Here is a 19,084-nt window from a genome sequence, read left to right as displayed (position 1 = left end):
AATAAAAGTTTCAACTAAATCTCAAAATTCAAGTTTAGAACTAAATTCATAAGTAACTATGAAAAGCATTTGAGCAGCACCAATTAAATTATGTGAGGATTAATATTATCATAAGTTTAACTCATACTGCACCCAACTTAAAATTAATTAAATTACCTGATTGAGACCTCAGGAGACCCCAGAGCTGGCGCTTACCTCTCCCAGCGAATTTCTCTGACTGTACAGAGAGGTAATGATGCCAGTGTGTTGGGGTCTATACCGCAGGAGGGCCTCTTAGATGGTGTTTTATTTTTATAGTTAGGTATATTTATGTAGTTTTTATTTATTTTGTTTCCTATCATATTGTTGTATCTTGTGTTGTAAATAAAACTGTATTGAATAATTAAATTACCTAGTCTTTTGGGGATTCAGTTTGCAAAGTTAATATAACACAAACATTACTTATTTCGTTGAAATATTCCCATCATAACCAGTGTCAACATGTATCTGTATCAAATATTTGCATGCCGCACTCAATTGAATGAAATAACTTTTACAATGTACTTGCTTGGGAAGTACCTTATTCCGTGGGTCAATATATTCAAAATAAAATTCGTCATCTCAGCCAGTCCCGCAGGTGTGCATGCATGTTTAACTCTTTGAGTATAGACATGTAGGGTTTAGGCCGACGAGTGGTCCAGCTTATTATGAGCATGCGTCTACATTCCAGGGTGTCAATGTTTTTTCGGTTTTGAATTCTTAATGTCTATGTCTCGGTTTTATAACCTAACCATAAAAATTTCATTTTTAATGCAAGTTTTTTTGCTGACTGTACTTTTAGTTGACTGTATTGCATCGTCACGCAAATTACATTTGTATCCCAAATTTTAAACGTTGAAGAGTTCTGTCCTGCGGGGATGATCCTGGCTGGACTTCCAGGATGTCATTACTAGATTATTGTATTGTCACGCGATTTACATACGTATTCCAAATTTCAAGTTAATCTGACTACTGGAAGTTGGTCCAATTTAACTTGCAAGATTTGATTACAGACTTGTAATAAAGAACGATTGGTAAGTTGGGTTGACAACCGTAATGCGCTATGAATAGCTTGAGGCCGTATTGCCTAACGTTTCTGACGTTCGCGATTGCAATCAAATGACAGTTTTTGTATGCGAAATCTGTCATTTGATTGCAATCGCGAGCGTCAGACATGTTAGGCAATAGGGCCTTTGGATTCATAGCGCATTACGGTTGTCAACCAAACTGTATTACCGTACGAAATTTTGAAATCTGAACACTAAACAAAAAAAGGGGGCATTGCAAGATAAATAAAAGCTTATAAAAATATAAGTATTGCATTTCGATCCAATTTATTAAAAGTGTAAACAAAGAAGCCATTTATCCGACCACAGACATTCAATGATGTGAAAACCTAGAACCTATTGCAAAATAATTAATCTGTTCAGTAGATCGATTAATTTATTAATTGAATAGATCAAAGCAATTTTGTCTATTTTATTATTTACAATACTTTATTTCATTCCATTTATTCAATTATAATAGCAGTCACTATTTTTTAATTTTAAGGAAAGTAAATAAAAATCGCTTATTCATCCGCGCATTAATCGATTTTTAAAATATCAAATTTTCCACCATCTCTACGCTTGTCTATGCTACTACAGATTATACACATGTTTCAATCAAGAAATAACGTCAGATTTTGACGAAGATTTTTCAAATGAAAAATAAATATTGAAATCAAGTGAATTTTTATTTTCTAGATTTTTTTTACCGTACAACGGCAAAAACTACTAGACACTGGCAAAATTGTCCGCCGATGGACAGAGCTATATTTTTTTAAAGAAACAACAAGTGAATTTTGGTGAAAAAAGTGATTACACATTTAGTTATAAGACACGAATTATATATAAATGTGTTATTGATTCGATCCAGTGAGTGTTTATACAAGAATTTTGATGAAATCGGTTTGTTTACACTTTTAATAAATTGGATAGGCATAACGTATACTAGGCATCATCTCAATGGATAAGTAAAGTTCCAAGCATTTTTCCCATTCCCAGCATTTTGTTTCGCTGTATTTCTATTCTTACACGATGACGACGCATTACGATCCAGCAAATTTCGTTAAGTCATTTCGTGGCCACAGAGATCTGATTAGACAACTGACCTAGTTAGCTGTAAGGCACCGACTCTTCCGTGAACCCAGACATTTAATGAAAAAGGAATGTACCACAAGGTAGCTTGATATTTAATGAGTTTGGACTGCATTAGGTTAAAACAATACTAATTAGGCGTGAGATGACCCAAAATTTTAATGTGTGTTTGTAACGGTTGATTAAATTAAATAATTGCATCGAAACACGTTGTGGCTTGACGGATACTAGGTATTTATTTGCAGTTCACTATTTAATGAAACACTAAAATGCGCTATTTTATTTCTTATGATTGGAATAACTTTTACACGCACATACATAATTTGGGAGTGCTGCTGAAACGACTAGCTTTATTTATGCTACATAAATTTGACATTTATATTACTTTAATATTCAACACTATTACTTTTTAATGATACCTATTATATAAAGGTTGCCTGGAAGAGATCGCTCTTAAGCGATAGGCCGCCTATTGAGCACCTTGTAATTTTCTCTCTGTGTACCTGTTTTCTATATCGCTTACTATTTCTGGTGTACAATAAAGAGTCATTGTATTGTATTGTACCTATATAAACTCACTGAATAAAAATGAAGAGAATTTGCAATGTGGAAAAACGTAAGCCAGGCAACTAAAAAGTACAGTCAACATCAGAGAAATTAGAATGTTCAAGATGGTCGAAAAAATACCAGTGGTCTGCTAGCACAGATACGATTATTTTTTAAAACGAAAGCCACTACAAATTTATTATTTCTACACTACACATAATATTTTTTGTTTTAATCACGATTCCTTTCTAATGTTATGAAGTCATTTTCAGTTCAGGTATTACATGAAAAGTACAAGAACCTAAATCTGAAGCAATAATGCCGCCTATTACTCTCCTTGTAAATTTTCTCGATGCACTATTGTTCTTTATTATGTAATATTTAATAATAATTCACTTTATTGTATTGCAGGTACATGTACATTACGGTAGAGATGGGAAAAACTACCTATTCACTTGAAAAATAATATTGATATGGTATCATTTTACTCACTGAGATATTATCACACTCATTTAGCTCACTATACCTATCTGTATTTCGCAGAACGAAACGTAGCATCATTGCCTTATTGCTCATTCATTTTCTCAAATCACTTTCATTCTTGTAACTTGTATTCTACTTCGATGCTATATGGTTGACAATAAATGACAAATACATTTTAAATCATGACTAGCATCTAACATCAGAGTTTTTTCAGCCATCATCGCATTATCTAAGGCTAAATAAGAGTGTGCAAGTGAGCAAGGTGATACATTTGGATTTGAACTGATATAGCTCTTTTGTGTATGCTATTCGTGCGCTACCCATCTCTAGATTACGGGCTTAACATTCCTGTGGTATGATTATACCTAGATCAAGAGTTACGATCCATTTTTCTCCTTTTCTATTTATTTACTTACCTTTTCTCTCTCAAAGCTCCTGTTGTCTTTGAACCAGCTGATCTGCGCCGAAGGGCGGCTACCTTCAGCGATGCATCGAAGAGTGGAAGCCGCCCCAGCAATCAGCTGTTGTGGCCGGTTCACCAAAGACACCGATAAAGGCGCCACTGGTAATGAACAGAAATATTTTAAAAGAGCAGCGATAACACAGACACTCACTCACTGAAATGACATGATACTTAATTGTTATTTTTAGGTTAAATTGGTATCTCTTTACTATTGTTGTCTCTTTTTGAATAATCGGATAAACTTAGTTTTAATTAAAATTTGATAAGGTTATCAGATTTTTAAGGTAGCTTAATTGTAATGTCAGCAAAAAATGTCTGGTGCGTCGAAACGCGATTCTTGAGGCTTACATTTGTTACAAATATAAGTATATAGGTACTAACACTTAACTTCAATTTATAACATAAAAAAGTATATAATAAACCCCCTACCTAATAATAAAATTATTGTAATAATATACTTCAACCAGCCATTTTAAAATTAAATTGGTCAGTAGATAGTTCATCATTCCAAAGTAGTGGGTATCTAACTTAGCAAGTTTAGTGACGATTGACGAACGGGGGTAAACGAATTGTGGCGACAAACGTGACTGAACGCAGGAGTCCAATGGCATTTAGGTGTCTCTATCGGAGACCCATTGGAGGGAATTATTCAGATCATGATTCTGGTTTAGTCTTGTCAGTCTGGTCGACACTGCAGATGTACTTGTAAAGCTTTATGTTGATTGTAATTTAAAATCCTACTAATCCTTATCGTCATTTTATTTTACCTTATACCTTTAACCGATCAATTTTTGTATATTATATTTTATTATTTTGGGGATTTCGGGAACAGCTATAACGATTTCGATAAAATTTGGTATGTAGGGGTTTTCTGGGGATGAACAATCGATCTAGCTTGGTGTTTTATTTAGAAAAACGCTTGTTTTAGAATTTTAGCCCGAGCGAAGCTCACACAAAGGCGTGAAACTATTAAACCAATGAAATTTTACATTGAAAAATTGGTACGGGTGTTCTTTGTGCGACGTACTCGTAAATTAATATATCTTGTTTTTTTTTTTGTAATTTTATTGTGGTAAGGGTTGTCGTGGCGGTAGAAAAGATGCAAGGGAACTATTTACAATTAGATATGTACAACAAATAAAATATTTAACGAAAATTGGTAAGAGGTTTTTCTCTCGCTAGTAGATCGTGCAGCTGTGTTGATTCTGGTTGCTGCACGACCGTGCGCCGCATCGCGCAGGCGCGCGGACTTAGGTTGTATTTTTTGTCAAACTTTTCACTCAGGCTAGGGACATTTTGTTTCCGCAAATATTTGAAAAAATGAATGAATCTATAATTAATGTAATAATATATAAAATTACTTGCTCAATTAAACCTTAAAAATCTGTCGTTTACTAAACTTAGTATTATGTAAATTATGTACGAACTGAAGACGTGTTTTTTGTGTCTTTCGGATAGGCACTGCATGCTCTTACATATACCTATACGCACATCAAAGAGTTGAATATGGATGCTGCCATTTAGTTTTTAAATTCAAAACGTTGAAAGTTCTTTGATAGCAAAGCGCGACTAGCCTGTGGCGCAGAATTGCGTAATAGCTTGCCGCAGCACTAAATTCAAATTATGCCCTCCCGGCGTACATAAAATACATGTTTACGTTTAGTCTAGTTTTGAATCACTCGGCCTTCGGTTTCACCTTTTAGTGTTTCACATTAAATTAGCAATTCTACTGGCAGCGGAATATATCAAGTTTGCAGGCTTTGAAACTTAATATTAGACGTAAAAGCTGCCGTTCTAACGAAATACTCGCGACAATACAGCTAGAATTTGAAAATGATGTACGGGCGCTTATTTTGTGGCGGTTTCGTCGTTTATCATAACCGGTTAACCGGTTAACCGGTGATTGCCCTATGAATATGAATAGTGGCTCTAAAATATAAAATATATCAAAAATATTAGACTGCAGGTTTATGATTACTTTAAGGTTATGCTCCGAGATTTCCTACGTGATCGAATCAGAAACGAGGAGGTCCGCAGGAGAATCAAAATCGAATGAACTTGTGAGAAGGTAGCATCGAATTGAATTCCAGATACATCGAAAAACGTACTCATGGTATGTTTCAATTGAATTCCTTTACTATGCAAAGATATGTCTATAACATTTTCTGATGAAAGGTCTACAGTGGGTAGCCAACTGCAGGGAAGAGGTAACCTTACTTACCTACCTATTTTTGCAGCTACAAGAAACTAAATCGCGTACGAGGTTAGAACCTTTGTTTTACGGATGTCATATAGATATTCCATACATCTCTCAAAGGAATCATAGCGAAAATAATTATGAAAAGGACCCACCCTGATAATCTATTCAGTTTCCTCGTACATTGCACTTACAGTTCATTTCCAATCTAACGCTTTTCTCCTGCGGCGCCACGAGGTGGGTATTTGCTGCTCGACACCGAAACGTTGTGTTCAGGTCTTCTCTCTTCAGATGCTGGAGTTCTAGGCGGTTCACCACTACGTGGGTGTCAGTTTTCACGCCTATGTACTGGGGGGCCGGCATGCCATCGATAAGCCAGGATACCACTGGTTCTGGGCGGCCTGGTGACAATTAACAGAATGAATAGAACCTTATTTAGTGCCATAGTGTTTTTAAGTGAGCCAACACACAATTTGTATTCCAACTAAGTACAGATGTGCTAGTTGCGGAATGTTTCCAAATAGTTGGAAAAGTGAAAAATATAGGAAATTTAAATTCAAGAAACGGAAAGTTCGATCCCCATACAAAATTGTGAGAAGTTTTCGAAATTTTCCTTTATGAAAAATTGCGCAATGTTGGAACCTTTGGCACATCAGTAATTCCAAACTTTTTTTACTAACAAATATGAAGTCTTTTCGATTTGCAAGATGCGATTTTAACAGACAAACTTAAAAACTAAGTAAGTAATTTAAAATTGCTAAATTCCCCTAGTACAGATATAAAACTGCGGGCAACCGCTACCTTTTAGTAGTCTTTTATCAATAATAGTTATCGTAAAATTTACGGCAGCTTTTTAGTGCGTATACGTATATTATTAAGTATACTGTACGCTTCGTTCTAAACAAACAAAAATAATAATGCAGTATTTTATAAATTATTGTGACACTAGGAAAGAAAATAAACTATTTCATTTCTTTTAATGTAATCGTAAGTCAAAGAAACAGCTTTTATGATTCTGTAGTAAAAATTCTGTTATAAAATTAACTTAAAGAAATTCTTTGCTCACCCGCGCCCTTATAATAGCTAAGCTTATGCAAGATATGCGTGTTCATGCAGTTCCTTCACCTCCACACTGTAAGAACACACACAAATCACACAAACCCATCTATCACCAGCACCACACTACACTGACGCATTTTAAGCTCAACCAGCCGACAGCCGGTGAAATAACTGGCACTTGAGGTATCCCATCTTAGGCATCTAGGTTGGCAACGCATCTGCAATACCCTTGGTGTTGCAGATGTTTATGGGCGGTGGTGATCTCTTACCATCAGGAGACCCACTTGCTCGTTTTCCATCCAGTCAAAAAAAAAAAAAAAAAAACCAGAGCGCATCTTCAGAGCAATACCCGTACACCGTGCTATATACCAGAAGTTATAAAATTGTCATTGTTATGTTTCTATATAAAATCATGTTTTTTTATTGTAATCCATACTAATATTATAAATGCGACATCAACATGTCTGTCTGTCTGTTACCCCCACTTAAAATGCAGAACCGATTTTTGGCGATAGTTTCTATCCCTGGGAAATTGCATAGTTCCGCCTAGCACGCAATAATGTAATTCGCAGACGAAGCCGCCGAAAAAGTGAGTATAAAGTATATAACTAGTGAAATATAAAGTAAAAATTTAATATTATATAAAGGAACTACGAATACCTACAATATATAGGTGTATTTTGTTTCAGTTGCCAATATTGAGATATCTGGTTTTTCGTACGATAAAATAAGAAATCTTCATTACGACTTTCTTTGGAAAATGCTTCCACGCCTGTGCTGGATGAGGAGTTCGTAATTATAAATACAGAGCATTGCTGCAAACTCTCGCATCAAATTCTTTAGAAAACATTTACGACACCAACGAGAATAAATAGACTGACATGTCCTATTCTAAAATCGGATACAGCACGACTCCGCATTTTAGTATTAACCTGAACAATGCGCTAAAAATAACACACAAAAAGTAAACCATACCGAATAGTGTCAGTAAACCTTGTATTCGATTGTTTGTAACATACGGAAATCTATCATAGAACTATTTCGTGGCAATATTTTGTGGTAAATAACCATTTTCCTTGCCTTATCTCAAAAGCCGTGGACATGACTAGAGTTTTTATCCTTTCAACGAAAATATCAAGGGCTTATCCCACGCCAGGCCATTGGAGACACAATTTCGCACGGAAAGAGCAATAGGTTAGAACAAAATGAACCTTTTTTTGGAAGGAAACTAAAAATAGATACTGCTGACTACTCACTGTTTCTTATTATTTTTCCATTCTACAATACTAAAACGGCACTTACCTATGTAAATGGAGATATTAACCTATAGAGTGGCAATGTAATTTGTTTGATTGATGCCAAATTACTGCGGCGATTGCCGCAATCTGATTGACCGACTCTTTGTCGATCAAGATACGAAGTTAGGTAAGCATATTATATTAAAATGATCAATATCGATTGTAAATATTTAATGACTGTGTAGTATTGACAAAGCGCACAAGTAACAAGTATTAATTAAAGTACAAGTACAAGAAACAAATATTCCGATAAATGAGAATCACCTGTTTTATTGAAGATGGTTGAAAAAAAAGGATATAAACGAGGGGGTTTCAAAAACTCAGGACTATTCAGCAGTCACGCCTGGTTCTGGTTTGGTTTCGTTTGGTTTGGTACGTTAACATTGGTCAATCACAACAAAAGAATCCTGCTAATAATTATCCTTAATATTCTGTATTCAGTTTAAAACACTTTCTGTAATCATAATTCTAATAATACCTAAACTAAAGCTAAAATGACTTTATTTTATTCCAGAGATAAAGGAAAAACTTTCATGAAACTAGTACGTTTTAATTGACAAATGAATAATGTGCTGCAGAATAGGATAGCTCGTATTACCACTCCATTGGTTATTTTCTCTATGACTACCTATATTCCTGTAAGTACCAAGAATTGCCTAGACAATTTTAAACAACCATAATTAGACTTTCGAAAATAATTGGTTGGTTTCATAGATTCTGGCCGATATTCATTTAGGTACTTAGTTATAATTTTAATTGAAAGAAAGAATAAATTCATTTGCCAAAATTCGGCACAGCAAAAAAAAACACAATTAAAAATAAGACAACCTTATTACATACTCTTACATACTTAAAAACAAGAAATAAAAAAAACATTGTGCCGAAAGAAGCAAAAAGGGCCATACTCGTACTCAGCGTGTTGTCACGGCAAGCCGCAGCGCTGGTTTTCACTATGACCCTTTAACTTCTTTCTCTTCTTCTTCTTTTTCTTTAACTTTAATTACTTGCATTTATTTACCTTTATAAAGCAACGTAGCGCAATACTCCTAATTAGTTCAATTAGTGTTCGTGTTTTAGTTCTATAATACCTGAACAGGTATTTGCAGCGGAATTTTGGACTCGTACCAAAAAGGCTGCCAAAACGTGTAGACAGGCAATAATACCAATTGGTATTTTTCTAAAGCCCAACTTGCACTGCAATAAAATCTAATGCATTATCAACTACTCTGAATGTGATACGAAAATAAAGTCTTTTATAAAGAAATGAAATAAATCAAAACACGGAATTAAACCAACTCCGAAAATAATTTTCTAATAGTTTGAAGTCGGTGTCTTAGCACGAACCTGTGAAAAATTATGTAGTTTTCATGGATTTTTGGACTTTATTTTAAAATGATTTATTTGACTTTCTATTACAAAATATAGTTTATCACAGAGCGCTGCAAAATTTAATCAGTTCAATCAGTTGGTTAATTTTGTTATTATATTTACTTTATTCTCTCGCTTGTAGTGTAACCAATCTATGCTACAAATAGCTTAACATCAACTGCTCATAATTTTGTAATCCTCATCATTATTTATCCTTGTCATTATTTATCCTTTGTAGGATAAATCAAAAATTTGGTTAGGTTTTGATCAAATTTGAATGGGACCACATGAGTAGCACCAGTTTTATAAAAAAAAAATCTGAGGTAAAAAATATCAATTGACAATATTTATATATCCCGATGGCTCAAGTAATAGGTACTTACCTATTACATCCTTTTTTTACCTCGATGCCTACAGGTACAATGTATTACCTAATTAAATAAACGAAAACCTGAAATGAGTTAATGCAGAATCAAGAATTGAGTGGATCACACTGTACCTATTTTAAAGAAGGTCGTGTTTTTTTTTCCTTTTGTTATACTTACTACACGCCCAATAGAATCTTGTCCCAGTGACATCAACAACATTAAATAAACATAAATATAACTTGGTGGCAGCTTCATTGGTTAATGCGAATTGTAAAAATAAACATTTAAATTAAAACATTGTCGTAAACATGTAAAATGATTTGCTATTGTTAAGGTTCAGATCCGGTATTGGTTGATTGTACTCACAGTCACAAGAAATATTTGAGATAAGTATAACAGAAAAAAAATAGTTGAAAGGAGTTATATTCAATGTATCTTCAGTTGTCAGTATTTCATAGTAAAGAGTAAAATTAACTATTACGACTGTATTTGCTTTTGTACTTAGATTTTGCTATAACAATAAACTGTAACGGGAAGCATGCTCTCATTCTGCCATGAACATAAAACGTCCACGTTTAAGAAGCTGCCAGGTCATAGTTAACCAGTCGATCTAGAACATTAATTAAATATGAAACCGATATGAGAATCAAACTCAAAATCCCGAGTGTCCGCCCCGCTGCGTCATCACAATTGGTGGGCGCACAGGCAAAGATAATCCGTGGAGGACTGGCGCTTCGCCAGGCCGCCATACTGCGGACTTTTCAATGAACCCATTCGAATGGAATATCTCCCCAATGTTGCCATAAAGGAAATCAAGCAGTAGAAAAATTGAACCGAATTGTTCATTATTCCGTTTATTTTAGGACGCTTTTTAACGAGACAGGGACGCTTACGCGGCGGGGAAAGAAGCATGTGCATTGAACAAAATGTTCAATTAAATGGTTCTGAAAGAAGGATTCCTGAGTTTGTTCTTTTAGAAAGCACATGAAAAACAAGTTAAGTACAGTCGAGTTTATAAACTTGTGAGCAAAAATTTGATCAATAATATCTGAACACGCTTCTACGCCGTTAACGATCGAAATTTTGCTCACAAGTTTATAAACTCTACTGTAAAAATCAGACTGGCGAACTGAGGGTTCCGTATAAATTTAAAGGTATATCAAGATACACGCTTAAAGTAGCCGTATCTGTGAAAATCCAGTTTTAACAAAGCCTTGCTTTTAATGTAAAATGTACCTATACAGTGTAAAGTTATTTTATTTTACCTTTTTTAATAAAATACATTTTTTGGATCACCAGATGGAATCATTTCCCAATTTTTTTTTTACTTTTTGTTGTAGCAGCTAATGTCATAAAAGTTTTCCGGATTAATTTCGGAGGTTATTGGATCAAAACTAAAGGTTCTATCGGTATCGGTTTTTGACTAAAAGTAGCACAACTTTGAACATCGATCAACGAATAAAACATTTATTAACCACACTTAAAACTTAAAAAGTCCCGAAAACAATTAACACGGTTGTTCAGTCAAACGAGCCCAACTTCATGCTGAAATAGAAATAATAGAAATGCACACTACGTATAAATTTTAGCTGTCTATCTACCTATTTCAGTTCTTGAGATACATCCCTAAGATGGAGAGTAGGGCGGATGGACAGTAAAGCAGCATTAATAAGGTTTCGTTTGTCTCCTTTTAGGTGTGGAACCTCATAATTTTATCATCATGTCTGTAATGCTGTGTAATTATTTCATTAAATAAATAAATAAATAAATCATCATCATATCACCTGCAGGACATCCTACATCTAATATCATGTGAACCTCATTTAGCTAAATAAAATTATCTTCGTTAAGTCTATCTCTAAAAATCAAAATAAAGAGAAAACCTTTTGTTATCTTTATTCGTATAAAATAAATAGGTAATCTATGCAACTACGGAACCAATTATAGAAATTCTTTCACTTATAAAAACCGGTCAAGAGCGTGTCAGACACGCCCAAAATAGGGTTCCGTAGCCATTACGAAAAAAATAAGAAATATTTTTTTCTTAAGATTTCGTATTTAAAAGCTTTATTTTAGCTTTCTAGCATTGATAGTCCCTCAGAAAAGCCGCGGACGGACAGACAGACAGACATGGCGAAACTATAAGGGTTCCGTTTTTTCCATTTTGGCTCCGGAATCCCTGATTAGCATAAGCTACTTTTTATCCCTGATAGGACAAATTTCCCATGAGATGCAAACGTAGTTAACGGTTGTCGGAAACAAAATAAATAAAAAATATGTAGGTATGTGTGTGTTGTTTGTATCTAGCAAAAGAAAAACTATTTACTGTCATATTAATTAACAGTTTTAAAAGTTCAATAAAGGGTCAAATGCGGTCTCTACGAATAAGTAAAGCAGTTCATAGGATAAATTTATTTACCTAATATTGCAAATACATGCACATTGCACAAACTATGAAGAACGATGTTAACGTGTTAAGGTAGCATTCCGTTCTTTGCGACCGCAAAGCGACCTACTGCTTAGTGTGAATTTATATGGAGCACTAAACAAACTGGGTCGCGCGACGCGGTCGCGGCATTTGGTTAGTGCTCCATATAAATTCATACTAAGCAGTAGGTCGCGCGACCCAGTCGCGGTCGCTAAGAACAGAATGCTACCTTTAACCTCTTCAGTTCACAGTGAGTGGCAGCTTTAATATACCGCAGCTAGTATTAAAAGGATATACTCCGCATAAGTAAGTTTCATCTTGCGGAAAGAAAGTGTATTTTATATAGTGACTTTCTTTTCAGGCGAAATGATTTTTTTGGAATAATATAAAGTTTTTGCTAATACTTCCTTGGCTTTATATACTAGTGATTACTCTCAACTTTGCATGCGTACATCATCATTATAAAATCAGCAATTGAATCGAAATTCCGGAGTTTTACTAAAGTTCCAAGAGAATTCTCAAAAATTACTGTGAATTTCATTGACGTTGTATACCTTTTAATACCCGCGCCAAATTTTATGTTTCTAACCTTGACCGTTAATAGTACATTACTGTAGAGGCCGGCAACCCCACGTTCCGGCCGAGGCTTGTATAATGCTTTTCTCAAACATGACATGAAATATGGTGTGCGCGCGTGTCCATCTGGATTATATTAAAAATCATTAGAATATTATCTATTCAATTAACGGAAAATTTAACTACGCCTGTCGGACAGCCGGCCAATTTTATCAATTTTTAGTTTCGCAAAAAAAAATGGGTCGCAAATTTTCAGCGCACGAATTGGATACTCACAATTTCAAGCGATGGCCTGAATCTAACACAATAACGCCGATATAAAATCTAGTTTACAGCTTTTGAATATCTGAAAAACAATATAAAACGGCTGTGATATAAAAATTTAGCTCAAAAGAAATAGATTGTCGTTTTGTATTCAATTAAATATCACTAGAATGTTTGAAAAAATAATCAAGTTACAGTAAATGAGATTATAGGTTGTTGAGCTTAGATCTCTACCTTTTTAGGTATTTAGTGGGGGGAGAAATCGTTCATTATGGAAAGGTATGGTCCAGTACGTATAACATTACCAGAAACTAGGGTAAATCACATTATCCGACAAAGAACGAAAGTCAACGACGTTGTCCAGAGAATTAGTTCGCTGAAGTGGCGCTGGGCTAGCCACGTCTGTCGCAGGACCGATGAACGGTGGAGTAGACGAGTCCTCGAATGGAGACCACGGACGGGAAAACGTAGTGTAGAGCGTCCTGAGGCACGGTTGGACGACCTTAAGAGGGTCGCTGGCGGCGGATGGATGCGAGGGGCTGAAGACAGAGTGTTGTGGCGCCCCACGGATGAGGCCTAACTATGTCCAGCAGTGGACTGTTGTGGGCTGATGATGATGATGATGATGATGGAGGTTAAATTTGAAGCTACGCCCCAGGTAAAAAAAATCGTCATGTTTGTAGCAACTTAAAGCAAGTATCGCAATCTAAGTGCTCCTGATCGTGCGTCTAAGTTACCGATAATAAGGGTAGAATCGTCAATACAAGTTCAGTTCAGTGTACCAGTATCTGCACTAGGTAAAAATTGGAAGTTGGCTAAATTTGATAGCTAATTTGATTGCTAGTTACGCAGTTTGGCACTATCCCCGTCAATAATTGACATTGTTAATAATATATATGGTCAAAGACATATTACGGATCACTAATAGTAATGTTTAATATACCTACCATAATTTATATGGTACAGTCGGTGCGCTAACATAAGTATTCACTTTTCTGTCCAACTAGTATGAAAAAGTGGATACATAAGTTAGGGAACCGACCGTACCATACTGCCTTCCTAAGCCAAAAGGCGCTATCTCAAATAAAAAACACTTTTGAGTTATTTATACCATGTGATGCAGAATATCTTAAGCTGCACAATAGTATTAATAACTTAAGTGTTTTCTTTTTTAGATAGAGCCTTTTGGCTTAGGAGGGCAGCATTAGGTTCTGTGAATAAATGATTCAGTCATTTAATATGTTAAGTAGACGAGTGTTTTCTGACTCTTTGAAAAGTACAAACAGTTTGAATCTATAACGTACCTCCTCTCACTTCGCAGACTAGAACTAAGGCGGACCCCTCTTCTAAAGGTCCTACTACACCCGACACGTCGGCTCCCGATTTGTCGTACAGCAACATTTGATGCGGGGGCACTGAAACAAATTATTAGAACAACCTGTGATAAAATTAGCTTTGGGCAAGAGGTTTGGTTAAAAGAGGACTCCTTGATGTAAAGTAGCAATGCACCGACGAGAAGTTTCCAAAGTTACGAAACTTTCAACATGAGAAGTTCTCGGTAACTTCTGAGAATGTTCTACTCCTGACGTATAGACAATAATTAGGTATACACAATACGATAGGTAAAATGCTGCAACAACAATCACTACGGCAGAAGAGGTCATTATAATATCTGCAGTTTTATTGTCTGTACTGCACTTTACTAATAAATGTGTTAGCTAGGTATATTTTTTATCACTACTTATATAGAAAGTAAGTAGGTATGCTGTGTTAGTTTCGTTGGGCAGTGGCGCGTAGTGCGCGTGTTGCGGCAGCCGCCAAGTCGCGTGCTCCTATGAAGAAGGGCTACGAAATAGCCCAAAACATGTCGAGCTAAACTCGATTTAAGACGTGAGTTTTTAATATGAGTGAGTCTCACGGTAGTTTCATGTTCAAAAAAATAAGATTTTACTTCAAATTAAAGTTTTCGGCATGAGCAGAAGCTTATTAACTTACCTATTTATTACTCAATTTTGCTATAAAAATTACCAAAGAGTTTAATAGTTTGTAGTTGAGTTCATATTTATACTAGAAACCTTCATCTAAAATGCCATTTTCTTAATCTCCAATTGAATAAAGTTAGCTATCAACAAGGAAAGTACTCACTTCGCACTTCGCAATTCTAATTATTACACCCCACGCTACCAGTAATCGCGCCTCGTAAGCTCAACATTATATAATTTACCGATATTGTATGTGCGGTATTACTTGATTAATATCCAAAGCAATTAATTTAATAGACGCCTACCCTTCATAATGATTATAATTGGAAATTTATGGTTTTATGAATACACCCGATTATGCTCGTAAGTAAGCGTTCTTCGTGGCACAGTTCCTTTGCTAACAAAAGATTCCTTGGAAATTACCTCTCGTGTGAAGCGACCTAATGGGTCTGAATGGAGTTGCATATATGCGATGTAGGCTTACTTTAAATGCTTTGTTCCGCGAAAAAGATTTTTTTTCCTCATCTCCTTTTACTTACGCCGCCTCAAACAGGGTAATTCCTTTCAAGCCCTGGCATAGTTTCCTCGCCGTTTACTACCGTCGTTTATGCGTTTATGTTTTTCGTTTTAAACTCGAATTAATATGGCGCTTGTACAGAACATATTTATTGCCGCAATTATACGAATATAAAAGTCACTTCCGAGCAACGAAAATTATCAATATAAATTTTATTTTCAAGTGGATGGAAAATAAAAACAATGGTTTACATCGGTCGCCGTAAATTTTACACTCGGTAAGTACGTTACGGTCTTTTTAAACGCGTTCTTTTATTTGTAGTTACTTATACGATGATAAATTGAATCACTTTGTTATTGATATTGTTGAAATTGGAGTGGTTGGTTGTGGTAATGTAATCGACAAGGGTCTTTTGAAAACTTTTAACAACATCGCCATTGAAAATATTTTTTTAAAGTCTTGGAATATTGACATTGGCATAGTAATGGTCTTAAGTGATTTACGTGAAAGTAATATATATATATAAAAAATATCAATAAAATATATAAAATAAAACGAAAATAAACTCATCGCCTACCAGCAAGAATGTACCTGATTCTTATTATTTTGAAAGAAGATGTAAAGCAGGAAGAGGTTATTAAACTATCCTTAGTAACTTTTGTGTTACTTCAGGGTATTTTTTTAACTATTCCATTATTGTGAGAGTATGTAACAAAGATGATAATTATACTTAATTAAGCTCACGTTGATCTTTTACAATTCATACATACTAGCAACAAACTTATTGAATGAAAATCAAGGCAATAAAATCTAAGAAGGCAGCAAAAGTTTATTACAGATAAGAAAACGATTTCCATTGTTTGCCACAAATTTTATCAGTCCCGATGACAACGTACCAACATTTTGATCTTTTGAAAACTAATTTTCTTTTCCATTTAACCTGCCTCCTGCAGATTTTATCTGTCATCGCGCTGGGCATCGTCTTTATCAATGGTTGGAGCTAACTGGTACATGGAAACAAAAACTACAGCAGGATAGTTTATTCGTGTGACCGGCTACGATAATTTAACGAATGATGTAAAGGGATTAACATATGTTACGTACTCGTAGTGTTTACAGTTGTTAGTGTTGCTAGTATTTTATTATTGTCAACAGTTTTAGGCCAAAAATGTCGAAGGACGTAGGAATGAAGCTAGAAAAAATAAAAATTTAAAAATAACTTAAAAATGGTGCGAAACTTTTCATTCTGTGACAGAAAATTAACTGTCAGAATTAATTGTACGACTAAACCGATTAAAAAATTGCATATGGCATATTAAAGGCGATCGTTGTTCAAATCTCATCTATTATATCAGTAATAGGTATTTTTAGTTAAAACGACGGGGCAACCTCAACCTCCTGCATGGAATTTTAGCAAAATTTGAAATACCCACTAGGTCGTATATCTGAATTGATTATATCATCATCATCATCGTCCCAGCCTATATACGTCCCACTGCTGCGTGCCTGTGCCCTGGTTATACCAATTAATTAAAATTTCATACAGCATGTATTTTTGTTATAACCACAAACTTTACCTGATAAACATACTTCAGGAGACCCACTTGCTCGTTTGCCATCCAGTTGAATAAAAAAAATACTTGCATACGTTTTATTAAAAAACTACAACTTTTTCTTTTATAAAAAAAATTGTACACAATCTATCTTTGTTTTTGTTCCAAACGTTGCGCTTGCTGGCATGACAGCTGCAGAGCTGTCACACATCTACTCATATTCTCTGCCGAATTATTTAACGCAATGCATTGTTGCTCTATAAAAATCCAAAAAATAATTACGATCTACAGTGCTTTCATTGTAGCATGGTGCAGGTGACACTTGATACACGTTTCGTTTTACTCAAAAAAAGTTGCTGCGAAAAGTATATTTCAGTTATAGCCTGAATATCACTGGCGTAAAATATACTCAGCGGCACAAAATTTGGCCCACTCTACATACAAAATTACCTATTACTGCATACATTTGTGGGCCAGATTTTTTGCCGCTCAGTATTATTTGACATAAAGAACTATGTTATACGAAATAAATTTTAACTATTAGATTTTTATAATCAATTAATTAAACTCAAAGCAAAATTAAGCGAAGAAACGTAATATGCATGTAACGTAACACCAGAGACTTGGTAAGTAACGAATATTCTTGCACAATCCGTTTAGCCTTACTTAAGTAGCAAATAATATTCCAACCTAAAATTCCACTAATATTCTCATCAAAATTACCGTAATAATGGGATTAATGACGACATTAATTATGATTAAGATTTAAAATTATTAGTTTTATGGACTCAAGTTTCGACACTGACTCTCTCGTCTTGTGATATTGACAGCTGTCACCCGCATCATGCTACAATGAAAGTACTGTAGTAGTGAAAGATAAACATGAATTTTATTGCAATATTGCTTTATAGCACTAAAACTAACGTCTGGTTACGTTTGTGTTTGTATTAAAGATACACGTTCAATACGAACTTGATGCAGAAACACTTTGATAGGTATATAATTTTTTTTTGCATTTTTTATCTATTTTTTTCCCACTGGCAACCACCTAGCCCACTGTAGTCATCCCCTGGTAGGATCTCGAGTCGACAGTTCATAATTAAAATGTCTGCGGGCCGTCATTAGTTGGCGACCGCGATGCCGCGTTCAGTCGTAATGACTAAATTGATTCCCTGTCGTCGCCTCATAAAATTTTCATCAAGATAAAAAGTTTCGCGGTTTATTTGACGGCTTTTTTATTTATTAGAGTCTGGTTGGTTTAAGCTATGCACAAAGAATCATATAAAAAAAACGCTCTTTAGCCGTGTGTGTATTGAATTGTTTTAGTTATATTATCTTTAATTATTATTATTGAAACCAAATTCATAATCAATTATGACTGCACAACAATCGACGCAAATTGCCTGACGCCTTGAGAAGAATATCAAACAATTTTTATAGCTATTTGTTTTATTGACGAGGCCTGCTGCACTGGGGTATGAGATGAGATGTACCTAGTGTATGAGTACTACGTATACGTTTATGGTTCTAATAAATAAATTATAATTAAATTATTAGATTAATAATTTAATAATATTAAAGATAATAATTTTATTATAATTTGTTTTCTGTATCGCTTACTATGTCTGGTGTACAATAAAGAGTCTTTGTATTGTATTGTATTGTATTGTATTAGACTAAAGAGTCACAAAATAATGCTTCATTCAAATGTATGTACAAAATTGTACAAAAAAGCGGAAGTGTATCGCTTAAAAAACGATATACTTAAGATATGACAACGTTAACAACCAGACCTATTTAACAGTACCTATTACTTTAGACTCTAA

The 19,084-nt window shown here is 34.7% G+C and overlaps 1 protein-coding gene across 3 annotated transcripts in view; it reads right to left on the bottom strand.

The window, feature by feature from the left end:
* The window catches only part of LOC141432705 (neural cell adhesion molecule 1-like), a 202,956-nt gene that overhangs the window by 58,195 nt on the left and 125,677 nt on the right, over positions 1-19,084 (bottom strand). For all 3 annotated transcript variants that reach the window (XM_074094438.1, XM_074094436.1, XM_074094437.1), the window contains exons 5-7: positions 14,511-14,621; positions 6,040-6,246; positions 3,602-3,747 (exon numbers count right to left, since the gene is read on the bottom strand). In XM_074094438.1, coding sequence (XP_073950539.1) covers positions 3,602-3,747; positions 6,040-6,246; positions 14,511-14,621 — 464 coding nt within the window. The remainder of the gene's footprint in view (positions 1-3,601; positions 3,748-6,039; positions 6,247-14,510; positions 14,622-19,084) is intronic.

The sequence above is a fragment of the Choristoneura fumiferana genome, chromosome 11 (genome assembly GCF_025370935.1).
Source record: "Choristoneura fumiferana chromosome 11, NRCan_CFum_1, whole genome shotgun sequence".
Taxonomy (NCBI): domain Eukaryota; kingdom Metazoa; phylum Arthropoda; class Insecta; order Lepidoptera; family Tortricidae; genus Choristoneura; species Choristoneura fumiferana.
The sequence above is the reverse complement of the archived record's forward strand: the minus strand, read 5'-3'. Positions and strand labels throughout refer to the sequence as shown.